General features: G+C 33.5%; 1 protein-coding gene across 2 annotated transcripts in view; it reads left to right on the forward strand.

Moving 5' to 3' along the window:
- Nucleotides 1-1,927: 1,927 nt before the first annotated feature.
- apolpp (retinoid- and fatty-acid binding glycoprotein apolipophorin) overlaps nucleotides 1,928-21,694 on the forward strand; it is a 38,014-nt gene continuing 18,247 nt past the window's right edge. Inside the window, exons 1-3 of one of the 2 annotated variants that reach the window (XM_017626152.1) lie at nucleotides 1,928-2,074; nucleotides 2,465-2,547; nucleotides 19,511-19,540. In XM_017626152.1, the coding sequence (XP_017481641.1) occupies nucleotides 2,475-2,547; nucleotides 19,511-19,540 (103 nt within the window). In that variant the 5' untranslated portion in view covers nucleotides 1,928-2,074; nucleotides 2,465-2,474. Of the gene's footprint in view, nucleotides 2,075-2,120; nucleotides 2,316-2,464; nucleotides 2,548-19,510; nucleotides 19,541-21,694 lie in introns of those variants that run through there. The other variant, XM_017626145.1, reaches the window with a different exon arrangement.

Consider the following 21,694-nt stretch of genomic DNA (forward strand, 5'->3'; position numbering starts at 1 on the left):
GAACGAAAAATCTGTTAGCAATTGAAAACACAAGAGACTTTTACAGTGGTGCAGAGTAACACAGCACAGAGTTGTGCTACTCTGCAAACAATCATCAATGTGCCGTGCGCAGGCTCACTTTTTAACCGACTTCCAAAAAAGGAGGAGATTATCAGTTCGTCGGAATATTTTTTTTTTGTGTATGTTACCGCATAACTTTGGAACACGTCAACCGATTTCGATAATTTTTTTTGCATCGGAAAGGTAGTGTCTCAGAGATGGTCACATACTAATCTGGTTTAGATCCTATCATTGGATCATGAAATATATAGATATATATATATATTTTTTTAGTCGGTTTTTTTTTCTAAAAGTTACTTGTAAATTAAACGATATCACAGGAGCACACTTCACACAATATGAAAGCACAAACTGGGAAGTGTTTTTAGCACACATAACACACTGTGCTGTGTGAAGTGTTCTCGCCAAGAAACGCAAAACGTAAGGAAATGGCAAATTTGAGCGAAGAGTTGTGGAGTGTGTGCCAACACAATGTGTTAACACTTCATGGTGTGCGTGTGCCACTGTGCCAACACACAAAAAATCGTGCCATTACCCACCTTTATGGCCGAGCTGCTCTTCATTTTACTTTGCTGGCGTGGTTTTGTGGTTTGAATTTCTGCAAAAATGAGTAAGTGTTCTTTTTTTTTAAGATGCATTATGTTCCGTATAAGACCAAATGTGGCGACAATGAATCTGTGTGGTTTAATTTTTTATTTCTGAGGGCGGTGAGCCTACTCTCAAATGCAAACATTTAGATAAAGTAGAAATCCCGGGAGTCGATTTTTACATCTCGAAATCCTGGTATTATTAAAATGCTTGTGGATTGATTGTCCTAGTGCGCAGACACCATAGATGGCGCCGACGTTATTCAGTTAGCGCCACAAAAATTGCGCTATTGCCCATTGCTATCAGCAACACAACTAAAATATCGGCAGCTAGTTACCTGTTACGTGGTTTACAAAAAAAAAATTTATGCATATTAAACCAAGCCTATATATCCCTATGTTATTCGACACGCGGAATGCGAATCCGAAGTCCGTTAGACTCCATCACGTCAGGGTCGTGGTCGTTTGAAGGTCAAGTAGGGAAGAATTCACTGAATAAACCTGAAAATTCATATATATAAGGTTTTAGATTCGCTGAACCCGAATCCGAGGGCCGTTAACCTCCATAATTTCAGCTTCGACGTGATTGAGGCTAACGGACCTCGGATTCGCATTCAGCATGTCGAATAACATAGGGATATATAGGCTTGATTTAATATGCATACACTTTTTTTTTGTAAACCTGTGTAATTGATGTAAAATACGCCCTTAAGGGAAAAACGAATAATGTTCTAAAAGAAATTTGTATCTTTTAATGTCCTTGAAAAACTTATTAATACGCATCGGCACAAGTGTGTGCGCGATAAATAATCGGCAGATTGTTTATGTGAAATTAAATTTTGTTGTTGATGTAGCAGCATTAGTTATTAAATATTGTTGCAACGCGCGGGTTATCCCAGTAGAAGTTCTGAAGCAAAACTTCAACTTGAAGTCGACACAGGTAATCGTCATCGTACAGCAATAAAACTTATTGATATGTATATACATACGTTATTTATGCCAAAATGAAAAAACTAGAGGGTATGCGTATCAAATTTTGCAAAAAAAAAAAGTGACATATTCTGGGACACCATAATGTACATATGTACATGTATGTGTATGGAAATGAGCATTAATCACAATGGTTTTCAGATTAAGATTTACACACAGGCAAAGATCCAGACTACAAGCACAGCAATCTCGAGCTCTAATTCTTTAACTTCAATTTTATATTCACTAATATGTTGTTGTTATAATATTAAGAAGTCTGTGAGACAGCAAGTCTATATAAGGGATACAAATTGACAAAGTTATGACTTACATTTAAGTTGCCATTGCATTCGGTAAATGCGGCTGTTCTTTTTGAAATTCCCCAGAAACCTAGAACGATTCTAATGCAAAAGTTGTGCCAGCCTCACAATTAAAATAGTGCCATAGAAATTTCGGAGGTATTTACACAAGAACGATTCGTAAGCAATTACGACTTCATGGACTCAATAAGTAAAAGGATAGGTGGACTTAAAACAAATGAAAATAAGATCAAATCTAAAAATAAAGTAACAAAATAATAACCATCCACGTATATCCTGGAAATTATGAAATTGTTTTAAATTGTGTTTCAAATGCGAAAATTTGGTAAAAAGTGCAGAAGTGAACTTAGTTAATAATGTGTAAAGAAGCTAAAAGAATGTACATACATATGAATACCTTAAATAACAAATAATTTAATGATTTTAGTTATAACTACAAAGGGTGTAAAAACCAACTCCAAAATTTATGCTAATATTTGTTGAATTCTTAAACAAACTAAAAAAACTTGTTTAAATTTTTTATGATAGGGCTCGGACGATGAGGCCACTAAATCCCTGCCTACTAAAGGCCGTCCTATTTTGTTTTCTGGCTGTTAGTGTTGTAAAAGCAGGTGAGTCAAATTGGCTAAAACTATTATCACGATAATTATATCCGTATGTATGTATGTGTGTAAACTAGTGTATAATGTGAGCATAAACGATTAATTCAAATGTTTCCATAGGGAACATAATGAAGTTGTCACCTAGTTATTCCTATGGACAGTAAGACTTCCCCACGCAACTCACATAAGTACTTACATACTTAGTTAAGCCTTTATGGAAAGTTTTCGTGTTCTGAAACGACGTGTTTCTTAATTGTAATACTTGAGATATTATAATTAATTTTTTTTCACGACCAAGCTCAATATGAATATGTGTACTTATCAAGGAAGGCTTTTTCGTTTCCATTGGTTTGTTACGGCTATACGATTTTTTTAATGGCAAAAACATGTACATATACATACATAGAAAGATGTAAGTACTCCTAATTTTCTTACGATTTACATCCGGTTTTTTTTTAATACAAATTGGTGGTCGCAGAGCTGCATTTAAATCAATTAAAAGTGGTTAGAATGCAGATATTTAAACCATAAAAAGACCTTTGTGGAAATAGTCGGGCACGGGGAATCCGAATCTGATGTTTATTTTTACGAAAAAGCGGCTGCTGGGCGCACTTTGGTGCAAATAAACATTATGGCTGTTCAGGATCTTGTGCATATGCTATTGCATTTGCATATTCGTTGCATTTGTAAATTCACAACAATAAAATGCACACGGTTGCCATGGAAGCCAGCATAAACTTTTCAGATGCAATTCCAACTACAAATCCCAGAACATTTCCACAACATCCTGAACAGCCCTATTGTTTAAAAATATTGCTGAGAAACATTGTTTCCATTTCGCCTTCATGTTCCTTCCATGTTTTTTTTTACATTAAAACGCACCATAGTGGCCGTTTTTTGCTAAAAAAAATTGCGAATTCAGATTCTTCGAGACCCAAGACCCACAAAAAGGTCTTTTGAGTGTATAAATATTTGCATTTTAATAACTTTTAAGTGATTTAAATGCGGCTGTGCGACCACCAACTTGTATTTAAAAAAAACCGCTTAAAATCGGAAAGCAGGGAAAACTGATAAATTACTTTTCTATATACAATCCAGGATTTAGGAAAAACTTGGTTTAATCAATTCCCCAGCCGACCGCGGAACAGTGTGATCAATCATAATACAACATCAAATTTTATAAAATTCACTTTTATTAGCTCCAAAAAAACACGGAGCTTGTTTTTTAAATTTGATGTAAAACTATCTTTGTAGAGAATTTAATTCTCTACAAAACTGAATTAAGGCCTTTATTTTATTTGTTACATTTAATTGTTTATAAAAAATTAAGTTGCGGAACAACATTTTTTCATTGAAAATTCTTATTTTTGCGAGCTCTAACTGAAAAATGAAGATAGAAGGCTGAAAATTTGCAGACATTATTTTTTTGTAATCGACAACAAAATTCTGATATGGGATCGAAAAAAAAACATTAAAGCGAACACAGTCTAATGCACATACACAGGTTAAATTAGGGTCGAACTGGTAATCGGACGATTTTTTTTGCAGTAGTAAATTTTTTTGAATACTACAGAAATAAAACTTTTTTTATATACTACAACAACAATAAAGTTATCACTAGGGCTCGGAGTCTCATGCAAATGCATGTTTTTATTGGGCATCTTCTAATGGAAATCGTTAAGTTATCTTTACGAATCATTAAATTTTCTTTAAAATGACATTCAATCGTTAGTGCATGTTTTTGCATATTTTGCAATAAATGCATGGCTTTCCATATTATGCAAAAAATTCCTATTTTTGCAAATATATTGCTAATATTTTAGTACAATTTTATATAAATGCATGTGGTTTCGGCATATTTTTTGCTTTTTCGATTTAGAACTATTTAAACTTAGTGTAAAATCTCTTGACAAAATAAATTACTTATAATTTTTCCCCAAATATTCATTCTCGGATAGCCAAGCTTCCATTAAGGCACTCTCTTTTACCTCTATTAGATCTGAACTTGTGGAGGACTGTAGGAGAGAGCTGACGTATATCAATGATCAATACGAAATTACCCTAGTATGAGTCCTGGGAAATAGGGACATTTACGGAATCGAGGCAACGGACCACCTAGCCAGGTGTCCCACGCGGGGGGCACAGGTGTCTCGCTCAGGGAGATAAAAGCAAAAATTACCGAAATGTGTCACTCGAAGGCCAAGCAGAGTTGGGACCGTACAGGATTGTACAGGATTACCAGGGAGTTCTGGGTGTCATTCGACCCACTTAAAACCAGACCTCTCTTAGGAATAAGAAAATAAGATACTTACAAACTTACTGCAGTATGCACAGGGATTTTCCTTCAACATTTTCTGTCGCAGTTGCGATAACCCTGGCACAAAAGAAACAGTCGAATACTTGCTGTGCGAGTATGCAGCCCTCGCAAGGATGTGGCAGAAGACACTTGGCAAGCCATTCCTGCAGAATGTTTCACAGTGCAGCTGCCTCTCTGTATGACATACTGAAATTCATTAATCCGTCAAACGGCTGTAGGTTGCACAAGTTGTGGAATGAAAATGGCAAACCTGTTAATTGCTTTTCACTAGGGTGACAATCTACCCTGAGAGAAGAAAGTGTTTTTTTCTAAATCAACTAATTGAAAGACTACTTTGAAACAAGTGCAGTGAGTATTTTTGTACCGGCAATAAAATATTGGGAAAATATTTTTAATTTCATATTTTACTTGTTTATTGCGCATATTTTTGAATTTTGTGTGCATATTATATGCGCATATAGCTTCGATTTTTTAGTGCATGAGATTCCGAGCCCTAGTTATCACGCATCAAAAACTGTAACCCTAATATCTCAAAAAGCAGTTTTAACAGAAGTGCCCTTATTGCATCTAACTCGTCAATTATTGGAGATAAAGCAGAGTTTCTGTCGCAGTTGATTTTCTTTTGAATTTTTTTTTTTGAATAAAGAGTTGGATATTTTTTAAACAGACTTTTAAAACCTTTTTTTTGCTAATTTTTACATTTATAAGTTATTTATTTCTGGGGTCCCACAGACGTATACAAGTACTAGGTGGCTGTGTGAAAATTACGTTAGCATTCTTAAGTGGTGGTCACACCCCAGGAAGATAGATAAGATTATTACAAACATTTATTAGTAGCTGCATAAATTACTCCAATAACTTAACTTTTTAAATTTTTAATATTTCCTTAAATTTAAATAGTACATATATACGGATCTGTAGAGAACATAGAGAACCATGTTTGTATATATACCTCAGACCTCTTTCTGTTTGCCTATCCATCAGCGCCAGGCACTCAACATTTTAATCCAAGTGAGAAGTAACAATATTTAAATTCAAAACTAATTCAAGAATGAATTAAATAGAGCTGTAATCTGAATTTGCATGACGAATGCCTAACGCTGATGAGATGACATGATAAGATTAGTAGCCTTGTGGCTCTTTGGAAATGTACCTTATGGGCAGTAGCGCCGGCGTTTCCAGACGCGCCGGCGTAAACCTCTAGTTCGTACACCTGAACACTTTTTAATATTTATACTTGAAACTTTTATATACATACATAAGTACAAATACTAATCAATGAAAGTTTTTGGTACAAAGTTTGTTAATTTCCCAAAGCTTGAAATGTGTTTTCTTAGAAAGAAAAGAAACTACAAAAACAACTACGTAAAAATCAAGTTCTATCAACACTCTTATAAAATGCATTTCAATTCAGTACGTAGAATCTTAAAAAATGTATTGTTTAACACTTTGTCACGTCGTCTTTTGCCTTAACAACATCTTTAATTCTTTTACACAAATTTTCCATTAAAATTGAATTGAATAGGACTGTATTTGATAAGAGTGTTTAAAGATATAGTTGTTTTTGTAACTTTTTTCTTTGCTGTTGATTGGGAAATTAACAAACTTTGTATCAAAACTTTTGATTTATAAATATATAGTCATGTGAAAAAATAATAGGGACACGACACTTTGCCCCGTTTTGGCTATTCTTCTTTTGACTGTTTAATGTTTATTATTTCTTCATACAAATACAGCTCATTATCTAACAAACACCATACAAGTCCCAATTACAAACTTCAAAGAAATTTACAACAATAAAAGACATTTTACTAAGAATTTTTAGAAAAAATCTAGGTTTACAATTTTTTAGCCCATTCTAGCTTAAGAAAGTGCAAGTTTCAAATGGCTAAGAAAACGCGTTGTTTTTTGATCTTTTTTTCCTGATAGTGCCACGCATTTCTTCCATACAAAGTACAAATGTTCTGAGTCATTCCATTGAAAAGAGGAAAACGACATAATCTTAAATGTTCCCTAATTATCCCTATTTCAGTAATAACCTCGTTTTAAATGACTACATTTTATTAATCTGTTAGAAAATTTTAAAAAAAAAAACAAAATAAGTTATCATTTTTGACTATGGAAACTTTTATTTCATGCATAATTACTTTACACCAGTCATAAGGAGATGTCCCACCAGTCACAACTTTAAATAATTTTTTAATCTTTCTATGAAGATTGTAACGGGTGATTTTTTTGAGGTTAGGATTTTCATGCATTAGTATTTGACAGATCACGTGGGATTTCAGACATGGTGTCAAAGAGAAAGATGCTCAGTATGCTTTGACATTTCATCATGAATAGACTTACTAACGAGCAACGCTTGCAAATCATTGAATTTTATTACCAAAATCAGTGTTCGGTTCGCTTTACGTCCGATTTATGGTCTACATAATCGACCAAGTGAGCAAACAATTAATGCGATTGTGACCAAGTTTCGCACTCAGTTTACTTTATTGGACATTAAACCAACCACACGAATGCGTACAGTGCGTACAGAAGAGAATATTGCGTCTGTTTCTGAGAGTGTTGCTGAAGACCGTGAAATGTCGATTCGTCGCCGTTCGCAGCAATTGGGTTTGCGAAACACATTTCGAACCGAACACTGATTTTGGTAATAAAATTCAATGATTTGCAAGCGTTGCTCGTTAGTAAGTCTATTCATGATGAAATGTCAAAGCATACTGAGCATCTTTCTCTTTGACACCATGTCTGAAATCCCACGTGATCTGTCAAATACTAATGCATGAAAATCCTAACCTCAAAAAAATCACCCGTTATAAACCTCATTTTTATTGAAAACGAAAGCGTATAATTCGTATTTTACAGGACAAAAACATCGTTCGCGAAAATTAAGTGTTTTAGCTAAAATTCATCTTTGAGTGTACAAGGGTAAAATAGAGTTCTCTTCAGTGTCCCACCAGTCACATTCATTCAAATAAAAGTTACATAAAACTAAAAAATCGTTGGCAATTTTTGTTTAAGCAATTTTATACATTAGTTGTCGTTCTGTGTTAAAAAATATCTTTCGCTGTTGTTTTAGTTACGACGGCATAGCAAAAACTCACAATTGATCACATTCTGGAGTAAAATGTACCACCAGTCACAATGGAATGGCCCTTCTACATTTTTTTGGTATGGAACAGATTAGTAACACATCCGTAAAAAAACTATCAAAAATCAATGCGAAAAATTCTTAGTAAAACATTTGTTGTTGTAAAATTTTGTTGAATTTTCCTAATTTTTCTACAAAGTTTGAAACTTTGACTTATATGGTTTTTGGTATATAGCGGGCTGTATTTTTATAAAAAAAATAATAAACATTAAACAAACAAAAGAAAAATAGCCGAAACTGGTCAAAATATCGTGTCCCTATTATATTTTACTTGACTTTATGCATATAAAAGTTTCAAGAGCAAATATTAAAAATGTTCAGGCGTACGAACTGATTGTAGTCTGGGTTAGAGTCCGACTGATTCCCAATTTTTGGCCGATGCCAAAGCCGATTCCTTGAAAAGAAACTACCTGAATATAAATTCATTCAAGAACAAATGTGTTTGATAGACTTTTATAATAACAAAAGAAAAACATAAACAAATAACATTAAAAAAACAAATAATCATTCAAAACAAAAAATCTATTCACTTATTTATGTACATACATAAATATGCATTAAAAGTAGTATATCGCCAATGCATACATATCATTCCAATACTTTGTTCCATAAATAGTATTTTTTTATTCAATGTAAAAATAGTTCATTCGAAATCGCCTTTTTTAGTTGTACTCATAGTAGTAGTAGTAAAAAATATGCAGCTTCTGCTGACTATAAAGTGTTGTATTGAATACAATTTGTTATAGATTTTTAGATTTTTAATGATAAAATTATTTATGTAACGTAAAAAATTTAACAATCCAGTGAAAAGAACCCGAAGAATTTAGGAATTCAGCGATTAATTAGAGGATAATCGTAACAATACTTACAGTAACGACATTTTAGCATTATTTGGCTATTTCCATTTCGTTTATTTAATGTTTCTTATTTTTTTATGAAAGTGTAGCTCGTTATCTAACAAAAACCCTGTTATTAAAATTTTCAAAATTTTTCTTTAAATATTCTGAGTATGCAGTTTTGTAGCCCATTCAATTTTATTTTAATGAAGTGCAAATTTTAAGTAACTAGGACTTATTATTGATTTTTGGAAATTTTTTGTGAAAGGAGTTGCGGATTTTCTCCATACAAAAAAAATTTCGAACATACTTTGGAAGAAAATGCGTGAACAAAAAATTTTCAAAAATCAACCCTTACCTAGCCACTTCACTTGCACTTTAATGTACTAAAATTTAAGAAACTGCGTTCTAAAAAATCTGATTAAACAGTTTCAAATTTTGATGAACATTTGTTAAAATCAGGGCTGCAAACCACTCCAAAATCGATACGGTTCGATTCAGTGGTTCGAACCACTTAGAAAAAGCTTGTACCGTTATAAGAACCGGTTCATGATATCCCTGAACCGCGGTTCGGTTCGGTTCAAGTGGTTCAATTTCTTTATGCTAAAGTATATAAATATTACAAATATATGACAAATCCATAATACAACAAGTAATTTTTAAGCAAAAAACAAAACCGACTTCTATTCTCATATAAAAATTTAAGATTATCGTTAATTTCTTCACGATTCAATTATCGGTACCCTTTCCGATGAAATAAGAATTGATGAAATCGGTTAACGTCGTCCAAAGTTATGCTGTAACATACATAAAAATAAAAAATAAAAATATTCCGGCTAACTGATACCCTCCTCCTTTTTTTTAAGTCGGTTAAAAATTAAAGGCTTTGTTATTGAGATAAAATTTAAATATCCACATGTATAGTGATGGGAAAAATAGGGACGCGTAATTTTATTAAGTATGTATTGGCTATTTTCCTTTCTTTATTTAATGTTTATTTTTTTAACCATATAAGCCCAATTTTCAAATCTTGTGCAAAAATTATGAATGGGCGATTCCACCGTCACGAGTTGGACATTTGTACAGAAAAAATTTTCTTTCTTGTTTAAATTTAAGTATAAAGTACTGAACGATTCTACATTTAGATAAAGCTACACCTAATTGACTATTATAAGAGTTCTAACAAAATACGAAAAAAATTCCAGCTTACTTTTATATGGGAAAAATCTGATTTATTTCTTCTGTCACGGGTGGGACAAAAAAAGAACCTGCTTTTTGGAGCAGATATATTTTACGGAAACTCTGCGAATTTATTTAACTTTTCTGTGTGAACTTGATGCCCCATAATAAAACAAAGAAGAAGGAACACAAACAAAGCAAAAACTACAAAAAAAATCATGGCTTTATTATACAAACAATCTGAAATTCCTCTGTCACGGGTGGGACAACGTTTGTCACGGGAAGGACACGTACAAATTTTTATATGAAAAGGAGCCCTTAGTGTGGTCCATATATAAAGATTAGTTATTAAAAAATATAAGAAGCCAAGTAGGGGTTAAATTCACTCACGTTTTATCTTAGGATGGGTGCCTTTTATATACAAGAAAATGCTTAGCACCGTCAGCCAAAAAAATTATTAAAAATTAACGCGATTTCCTAGCGTCTTGAAATTTTCTCTTTTACCTATTTAAATTTAATGGACTACAAAACTACATACCTAAAAATTCCAAACAAAAAGTTTACAATTTTTGGGTGTAATTGTTAAAGTTTTTTGAATTTTTATAATTTTTGTAAGAAGTTTGAAATGTGGATTTATGTGGTTCTAGGTAATATACTAGACATTAATTAAAAAAAAAACTATAAAAATTAGATTAAAAAAATTAAAAAACAAAACTGATCAAAATGTAACTTAACTTAATCAGCTGACCCCAAGGGTATATGGATAATGGACGAGTCCGCGCATCCCCCTCCTCCCCTGCGTCCACCTCAACAAACAAATAAAGCTTATCAGCCCTGTAAACCTACCTCTGACAACTGTCCCGCACATAGCTGTCACGGGCACGGTTGGCACAATTGGTAACTTTCTATCAAAATTGGTAACTTTTAAACGGTTTGGTAACCTGGTAACTTTTATTTCATTTTGGTAACTTTTGCAACTAAACATCTATTTGCATTACTAGAAAGAAATTAATTGTTTTGAATGTGCGTAATTATAAAAACCCTTCGAGTTTCAGTGGCAGCACTACTGACACTTCTACAAAATTACTTCGATAAAATTAGAGTCATCTCATATTCGAATACTGGAAATATTTGAATTACAGTGGCAGCACCAAGAGATGCACTTCTAAAACAACTATCGAATTTTTGCGATAAATTTTGAATTCTACCCTCTCACATTTTAATACTGGCCATCTGGAAATTTTTGGTAAGGTCCATAAATCATTTTGATTATTCCAGCACAAAAAAAATGTACCGACATGTATTTCGACATTTACCGACATGTATTTCGACGTACCGTAAATTATAAAAAACCGACAAAATAGCAAAGCAAAACTAGCATGATGCAATAATACAAGGTGTTATCGGTTGGCAACTTCTCGCTCTAATTCCGCCATATTGACTGCCTTAGCTGAAACAGTGTTACTTCTTTAACAATTCTTTGCCTAATAATATAGTTGAATTTTTTTTAAGTTTTCTCTGTATACACATTTTGTTTTCTCAAAAAGGTTTTATATCTTATTTCATTTCATTGCGAATATACTGTATAAAAGCAAATTTGGTTTAGAAGAAAATATGAAATCTTATATTTTTCCCCCAAATGGGGATTCATTTCTTCCCGTTTTTCTTCTTATTCTACTGAGCTAAGGTAGTGTCAAATCGAGCTGTCACAACTGATACCACCTTGTATTATTGCATAATGCCTGCCACTTTTTTTTGTGTGCCGGCACTATTATTCCGTGAGTCACAGGTCCAAGTATCGGCACTTTCAGAACGAAAAATTACACTGAAAATGGCACAACGCCGAAACCGGTATGTCTCCAAACCAAATTTGACAAGGGGTGATGGAAAATCGTTCCACATTACCTACCCTGTCGGAAACACCAACAACGAAAATGAGAATAACGGCACATGCAGTAATTAATTGACAGTAAAATATTTCCAATAAAAAAAAAAAATTATTATAATTGTCAATAGCATTTTCAATCTTGATAATTTATCAAGAAAATAGGTTTAAACTTCTGTGCTAGAACTGGGAGTTCTTGATAAATAATCAAAAATTGACAAATTATAAAAATATTGAATTTATTAAGTGCACAGAATCGGGCTGTAAATATACACATATTTGTTATGAAATATAGCAGTGTTAAATTATCAGTATATTTTTTTCTCAGTGAAGAAGTGAAGATTTTGGTAGTGAAGATTTGGTAACTTTTGGTAACTTTTCTTAAGAGATTTTGGTAGAAAATAATGTTGGCGAGTGGCAACCATGGTCACGGGTGGGACATGCTTCTATGTTGAATTATTCTTATCTAACAACGTGGAAACGACAATGCAATTGTGGTAAATATTTGCAATTAATTTCTAACATTATGTAACAAATACGAAACACAACCTCAACTTCTGTAAATAAATATAACAACTTTTACCTTTTTGTCACGGGTGGGACAAGACCAAGACTGCTTAATAATAATTCATAATATAGATTAAGCACTCAAAAAATGTATTATACATATAACACAACTTTATTAAAAGCAGATGAGTTCTACTATATAGTTTTCTTACCAAACACTTGAATTATGAATCGAAAATTATTTGACAGTGCATTCAACACAACCTACTTTAAATTCAATCAAAAAATTTACTTAGAACCTCCCAAATACAACTCACGGAGTTGTCATCAAACTGAAATTTTTTTGCAGTTTTACTATACGGGTTGCATTTTTAGACCAAGTTGTGGATTACAAAACTTGAAAATGCTTTAGTGGATTTTCATTTTGAACCGAACCATTTTTTTGGGGTGGTTTTCGGTTCGGTTTTGGCATTTCAAAATAAAAACGGTTCGGTTCAAAACCGGTTTGCAGCTCTGGTTAAAGCTGCGGAGAGAGGAAAAAGAATCGGCTAAGAATAGCCAAAAACGGCCGATGCCGATGCCGATTCTTTTGGCCGATACTAGCCGATGCCGATGCCTATCTGGGAAGTATATTTGCCGGAAGTTTAGAAGGAAATAAGTTTATTTACACTTTTTTGAAATTTTCGGACTATCATATACGCGGTATTGCACGCCAAGCGACGATATGTATGAAGATATGTACAGCAAAATCCGTTCGGAGTATCCAAAAAATACTACCATGGGTATTTGCATGCGCATTAGAACATACAATGCTTAAAATTTGATCTCACCTGTTGCATATCATGAACCCCCAAACATCGATATTTACTTTGTATACCTGACTTAACTTGAAAATCGCAAATCTGGCAAACGAGCAGCGCGTGTATGTACATAAATACCCTCCAGTACTTCTGGAATCAATCGCTACTTTTGAACCGCTACTGCACCGACTCCTAGGTAAGTAGCTACTCTATTAACCCGTGGTAGTGCACATGGTAGTGCAGAGTCGAGCCAGTCGTAAGCAGAATAGCGAAAAGCTACGACAGAGGGCGCCCATAAATCACGCAAGTGACTACTTTAGTAACTCCCGGTAGTGCAGAGAGAGCCGATGGTGACTAGTTGGGTGGAGCTTTTGGCGCCTGGTTCTTTGTTGCCAGGATATTTTACAGCCTTATTGGATTTAAGAATATCCCGCACAATTGTAGTTTGTTTTCGATTTTCACACCAAATAAATTAAACGTTTACGTGAACAAACACAAATGCTGATAATCAAAACAAAAAGAGAAAGTAATAGATGACGCAGAAAAATCGTTTCTTAGTTTCTATGTAAGTCAAGCCAAGTCAAAGTCTTGCATAACCTGGACTTTATATATGGGTTGGTTAGCATTACTGTGTTCAATTTGAACGTACGATGATCGCTGTAATCATTATTTTCTTTGATGGGTATATTAATATTTGCACTACGTATATATGTATCGTGATTTAACAATTTGGTATTCAATTTTGTTTTTATATAAAAAATACATTTTATTCTTTAGCAAAACCCGGGCAACTCCAAGATTCTATTTGCAAAGCAATATTAAGAAAACATCAAACTTTCATAAAAATTCCAAGCTTTAATTATACATATATGTCATATCACAGCGCACGGCAGTGCGCGCGAGTGTCGAAAGCAGCAACAGTAACATACTGAAATGACTCGCTTAAATATAAGCGAGATTTGGAAGTTGTTATCCAGAAGTCCAATCGACATGTTTGAGATATCGTTGGAAAGGTCTTACAGAGTGTATCCAGAAAATGTATTCAGGCTTCATAAGCGATTAACCGGATTCTTAAAAATTAGGCTAAAGTGTTGCGAAACAAAAAAAGTTGTTTGCTTTTGCCGGTTTAAGGGGGCATGTGGGCACACCCAACATATTTAGTGTTATTCTATAGGCCAATACCTTTCAAACGATACCCTACTTATTAAGTTCCGGTCACTAGTTGGAAAGATATAGAGGTAAATGTGTTTTGGCTCATGTCTCCACTACGAGATGCTTTGGTATGTATGTGGCGTCTGTACGTACCATCATTAAATTTTTTTCAAACTTTCAGGAATTAAAGTACAAAAAAAACTAAGAAGGTTTTGTTCCAGGAGGTTTTGATTCGTACGCCTTTGTGGGCGTGGCTGCTGCCTGTAATTCGAAAAAAGGCAATTTTTTAAACTACCACTGAGGCCACACTACTCAGTCCATGTCATTGATGTGGATATCAGTAGAAAGGTCTTCAAACAAGCTATCTAACGCTATCTTTTGTGTTTATGAAATATAAATATGTCATACCGTTATCGCCTGAAAACTAAAAATCGGGCTGCAAAAAATATAGATTTCGAGAATTTTCTCAAAAACTGGTCAGTCGATTTTATTCTTGGTTTCCACAAATCTAGCCAAAACCTTAATTTTCATTTGGTACATACCTTATATCTGGGAAAACTCTCTTTGTGGAGATATTACGATTCAAATTGAAAAAATGTCGCCCCAAAAAGGGTCAAATGGTTAAAAATTAACATACTCGTCTAATTTGGTTACTTTAAGATATAAAAATAACATACTCAGTGCCCCGAAAAAAGTTCCCATTCCCCGATTGCCACNAATTCCCTGCAAATCGAGGAATTTCCCGCGAGTTGACAAGTTGAAGGATGCAGCTGTGCTAATCACTTCGTACATGTCTTGGAAACCACAATTTGTGTGTATTTTAGAGTTTTCTTTTCAGTCATATGCCGAATTTGTAACATTTTCCCCGTTTTAATTGTAGTTATGTACACAGTACTTAACTATGCTACATGTGTTTATCACCCGCACTTAACCTACCTGGGAGGACGCGTACAATATTTGCTACAGTTGTACATAAATATGTATGTGTATTGCACACACCGAAATGTGGTGTTGATTCAAACTCAACATATGAAAGCACATTTACATGCGTGGCTGTAGCTGAGTGTGCAAAGATGCTTGATACAATTGGTTGCTACTAAGCTGTCCGGGTTCAATCCACATAAGACGGAGCATGAAATTTTATTTTTATTTTTTATTCTTAATTATGAAAATGTTTGGGTTTAAAATTTAAACCGAACTGTTTAAATTCCAAACCCAACATAGGTGCTCTCTTTTTTTAATCTTGGAAGGTTTGTATTTGAAACTGAATTTAGTTTGGTCATATATGCATGTAGTCCAAAAAGTTTAAAATTAAAACCGAAACTTTTAACCGTGCACTGAGCAAAACTACTTGAGAAAAAAACATTAGTTTAATAGCACGCGTGCAACATCGTACACGTGATAGAAGTAAAACTTCTTGAAAAAAGCACATGTGTGCGCCACACACCCGGTAGAAATCTTAACAAAAATAAACTACGAGACTATCAGACGAATACAGTTGTTTATTGTATCCAAAGTTGGTACCAAGTTGATAAGTTTTTATCATTTCTCATTGTTTAAGCGACTTACTCCGCTTAAAACGAAACCCTGTGCTGCATGGAACCCCACACTCAGCCCTGCGTGAACACCGCTTTCGAACTTCCAGTGTTTCGTTTCGCCTCGTATAAATGCGCTGAGCGCACTTAATTTTGCCTTCTTTTCATCAGAAATTTTTTCCTCTTCACTCCCTGGCGGCAACAATGACCCGGTTCTATAGTGAATGTCCTAGAAGCTTTACAGTATAGTAGGTGGCAATTTCAAAATGGGTGCGAATCATTGTTCTACATAAATGCAATATATATATACTTTTTTCAGACGAAATACCTTAAAAGTCTGAACGCATAATAATATTGGAAAATCACATCCATTGGGCCAATCGCAACGCAGGAGCGTTCGATATACTCAATCGTGCAACAGGTCGATTTAATCTGACCTTCACGGCCCCTTTTCTCACTTGACTATTTTTAGTAATAGCTCGACTTCAACACCACTTGGTAGCACGTTTTTGCAATNGCGCCAACTGTCGGATTAAATTGTGAAACTAAACCATCCAGAGACCCACTCAAATACACAAAAAGTTTCGTTAAAATCCGTACAACCGTTTAGGAGGATTTCACTCACAAACACACCTACAGAAGAATAAAAAAATTCATTCAAAGATAGCTAAAGGTCGGTCAGTTTGTAGGCCTCACACCCCTTTTTAAATAGCCCAAATTTTCTAAATGAGTATGGGCTTGGTTTCAACTATATACTATCTCCATACGAAGTTCCGGTACTGTACCATGAATAACTTTCAGAGATATGCAGTATAAAAATTCGATTTATATGGGAGGTGCCACGCCCCCCTTTCCAACAGCTGCCCTCCTTCTTCATGAGTATGCGATTGATTTCGTATATCTCCATACCAAGTTCCAGAACTCTACCATGAACACTTCCAAAGATAGGCAGTATGAAAAATTCGGTTTGTATGGAAGATGCCACGCCCCCTTTACATAGGGATTTTTTTCAGCCTAAAACCATCCTTGGGACACGTGCGGCAGGTGGCAGTTTCAAAAAAATCGGTTCAGCCGCTCTCGAGCCTTGCGAAAACTAACAAACGGCTTTCTAAATATATATTAGTTCAGATATATTACATATTTTAATTATATTTTGACAGTATCCGTTGTTTCTGATTGGCGCAAAAAAATCTTGCCTAGTGACGAATTCGCCCCTTGATATGGTCGTTACTTAAAGCTATTTATCTTCAAAATTGCATGAAAATTGGAAAACAGCAGGGACCGTAACAGTTACAACTTTTATTAAAAAAATCACTCTTTAACAATTATTTTTTGATTTTTATTTAATTACTCTTTAAATACCGTTATTTCTGACTTTTATTTTATAAATCGAAAATAACAATTAATTTTGATTTTTATTTAAATAATCTGCAAATAACAGTTATTTTTGATTTTTAAATTATATGTCTTAAATAACAGTTAACGAAGACTTTTATTTATAAAAGTCATAAATAAAATTCAGTCACTGATCTTTATTTTTTCAATCATACTTATAAAAGTCATTGAATATGTCGTATTAAACTTTTGTTTTCCAACACCTTCTTAACTGCGAAAAATGTTAATGACTTTTATACGATTGATTTAAAAAATAAAAGTCGGTCACTGATTTATATTAATGACTTTTAAAAGTAAAAGTCACTGACTGATTTTTATTGATGACTTTTATAAATAAAACTCTTCAATAACTGTTATCTAAGCCATATAATATACAAATCAAAAATAATTGTTATTTTGGATTTCTAATATAAAAATCAAATATAATTGTTATTTTTTTATATTTTGCATAAAAATTGCAAATAAAAATTTATTTTCAAATTTGAGTCTCGGTGCAAAACGAAATCGATTGGTATGTTTCACTTAGTTGTAGAACATTTCCTTCATAGCGAATTTTTCCATGACAGTTTTCATCAATACCTGTTATGTTCGGTCCCTGGAAAACAGGAATCTATAAGCTTATCCAGGCAAAAAGCTACCTACGTACCGAATTTTAAGCAAATCGGACCGTAAATACGATTTTTTCGAAGAGATCAGTCCCTGGTCCACTTCTCGGAAAAAATTGACCATATATCCTAATATATGCTAAAAAACTACTTACGTACCGAATTTTAAGCAAATCGGACCATAAATAAAATTTTTTTGGAATAGATCGGTCCCTGGTCCACTTCACGGAAAAAATTTATCACATATGCTAATACATGCTAAAAAGCTACCCGCGCACCGAATTTTAAGCAAATCGGACCGTAAATTCGACTTTTTCGAATAGATCGGTCCCTGGACCACTTCCCGGGAAAATGGGTCATATATGCTAATATATGCTAAAAAGCTACTTACGTACTAAATTTTAAGCAAATCGGACTATAATACGATTTTTGTGAATAGACCGGTCCCTGGTCCACCTACCCGAAAAAAGTAAAATTGTTTTAGCCTAAAACATGGTGGTTACCGAAAGCTATTTTGTATACAAGATTTCATGAAAATCGGACCAGCCGTTCGCGAGATTACCTGTTACAAAAAAAGGGACTTCTCTTTATATAATTAGTATAGATATGAAAAATTATATGTTTCAATGGACACATCGCTTTGAATACTTAATTTGGATTTAGATAATATTTTTAGCAATTTAGTTGAGAAAAATAAAACATTTAGATTATTGTTTGTATTTTGGTCGATTTTAAATTTGCTACCCCAAAATAATTGATATCAAATAAAACACCTCTTTGAGGTAAAATTTTCGAGTGACGAAAGCTGAACTAGAAACACAAAATTTATGATATCAATTTTGTGACGAAAATTATACGCATTTTTTAACCGCCCTTGAAACGTACGGAAAATCTTTTTTTTTATTTATTCGGAACGTTGCAAAATTGCGTCTACTGCTAGAAACACAAAATAAAAAACAGAACTTTTCTAACGATTCGTATGAATAAAAAAGACTCCCTACGTTTCAAAGGCAGTTAAAAAATGCGTATAATTTTCGTCACAAAATTGATATCATAAATTTTGTGTTTCTAGTTCAGCTTTCGTCACTCGAAAATTTTACCTCAAAGAGGTGTTTTATTTGATATGTAATACTTCTATATTGGCAGTAAGCTAACTTCTCAATGTGTAAGCATTCCGAAATCAAAGCGAGACAGTCTAGTACGGTTTTTGTGTATGCATTGTGTACGTGAGTGCCGTTTTTGTGTATGTGTTGTGTACATGTTTAATTATAAACGAATGTGTTCCTTTTCTTTTGTACGTGTTTATTGATATATCTGTAATGTAATGTTTTCGGACGGTACTAGCTCTTACTGCCAATATAGGAGTATTACATATATGATATTTGATTTATGACAACTTTTGTTGCTGACGGTGTTGTGCATTTTCTTCCATACAAAAAAAGTTCACGATTTGACTGAAAATGAGCAACAACTTCAATAAAAAAATTGCCACACACAACAGTACATAAGTATTTACATGAATTCAAGTATCTAATACATGTGCATGCACATAATAGATAGTTTGGACATTATGGATTAATTTGAGCAAACGTTATTTTTTCTTACAGCCAATACATGCAAAAGAGGATGTCCCCAATGTAAGTACCTGCATATTTACAAATACATATATGAAACAAGTATATATGTAGATATTTAGATTACAAAATTAATACACATTTTATCGTAAACGTAAGTAAACAAAGCGTATTCTGCGTCAAACATTTATTCTAGTTGGTGGGAAGAATTAGGGTTATAAAAAATTGCCACTCAAGTGATGCTAATGAGAAAATTATTACAGATCACATTTATAGTCAGATTTATATGCATACATCTGTACAAACAAATAAAATTAAAAAATACCGCCTAAGGTTGATGTCAGAGAGGAAGCGAGACGCGATGATATAAGATGGCGCTACTTCTAGCTATAAACCGCAAGTGTATGCATATGCAAAGCGCTAAAAGGTGTCAGAGTGAGAGCGAGTAGCAAAGCGACTTTCAGCGACTTCGAGAGGGCAAAGCGGCAAAGCAGATTGTGCAATGGTTTACCGCTTGAACTCTCTTTGCTGTATTTGTATTTGTTGTTTTCGGTGACTATTTTCAATGAAAGGTGTAATTTCGCGTACCTTCGTTACAATTTTATTTGCGGCGGAATGTTTCAAAACGCAAGCACGTGTTTTATTTAAATAATGTGAAATAGTAAATCGATTTAATTAAATATAAATTGAATTCACTTGTTTTCTTTTGTTCGTTAATTGGATGTACAGTGAAACCTGCTTAAGTACCTAACCCGCTAAAGTAACCAACATTTTTGGACACCGTGAATTTTTTAATGTATTCTGAAGAAAGTCCCTCTCTAAAGTACCTCCCCGCTTATGTACCCAACCCGCCTAAGTACCACAATTTTTCATGCCCCATTTACAATTTTACTTATAATTTTCCCTTTTTAAGTGGTCTTTTAAAATTCCTTACAGCCAGTTTCACCAAATAATTTAAGTGAAAATTACTTTAATTTCGGTTTCACCAATCAATTTTAATTTTGATTTAAGTGACCTATGCTCTGCACTTAAATAAAAGTTAAATCAGAATAACCACACTCAGAGGTGTTACACGTTTAATCACCTGATCATTGTGCATCTGCTGCTTACTTGTATACCAGCCGTGCTTTTACAACACAGCGTGCCAAAGCTTTCAAAAGCTCTCAGTACAAATGAAAGCGAAAGCTAGTCCTAGTCTGTTTTACAACCACTTTTTACTCACTTAAATAAATAGTTTATTGAAACTGAAAATAATTAAAATGAGATTTAAATAAAAAATTAAATTAAAGTTAATTTCCACTTAAATAGTTTGGTGAAACTGGCTGTTAAAATATTTACGTATTTTGAAATTCAGTAGCAGCGCTACACACCTTCGGTAAAATAAATTCTAAAAAATCAACGGTAACTTTTAGCCACTTGAAACTTGCACATTATTAGCCTAAATTGAATGGGCTATAAAACTGTATACTCAAAAACCACTTCGGAGAAAAAAGTTTGAAATTATGATGATTTTATTTTTATTTTTTTTAAGTGTTCGACAAAATATTAAGCTTAGGTTTATATGGTATATGTTAGGGAATGAACTGCCTTTTAATTGATTGAAAAATCTTAAAAATTAATAAATAAACATAAGTGGCAAACAATATTATTGTGAATTTGGTACAAAATGATATGTCCAACTTTGACTTTTTAAACAATTTAATCCTTGTAAAAATTACACACCATTGCACTAAATTTTTTTAAAAAAAGTTTCCCTTTACTTGTTGATGTGTTTACAAAATGCTACGATTTTGGTTTTAAACTATGTATACTTCATTAAATGTTGTTATTCAAGTATTTGTGTAAGTTAACAAGAATATGTAACTACATCAGTAAGTATGTTCGCTTAAGTACCCGCATCGAGGTACTTAAGCGGGTTCTTTTAAGTACCCAACCCGCCTAAGTACCTCAAAAAGCTGACATTTTTCGTGAGGTAGTTAATCGGGTTTTACTGTATTCCAATTTTTCTTTTTGAAAAAAAAGTGTTAAATGCACCCATCGAAATAAAAAAACTCCTCGTCGGAATCCATCGTTAATACTGAACTCACAAAAACGAATGCAGCAGATCGCTTCGCTTTGCCGCTTTCACTCTGACACCTTATAGCATTGCTTCTGGCTTGAACTATTATCGCTTCAAGCTTCAAATCGCTTCTCGCTTCCTCTCGGACATTAACCTAA

The sequence above is a fragment of the Rhagoletis zephyria genome, unplaced genomic scaffold (assembly GCF_001687245.7).
Source record: "Rhagoletis zephyria isolate East Lansing unplaced genomic scaffold, Rhagoletis_zephyria_1.1 Rzeph_scaffold_00063, whole genome shotgun sequence".
NCBI classification, from domain to species: domain Eukaryota; kingdom Metazoa; phylum Arthropoda; class Insecta; order Diptera; family Tephritidae; genus Rhagoletis; species Rhagoletis zephyria.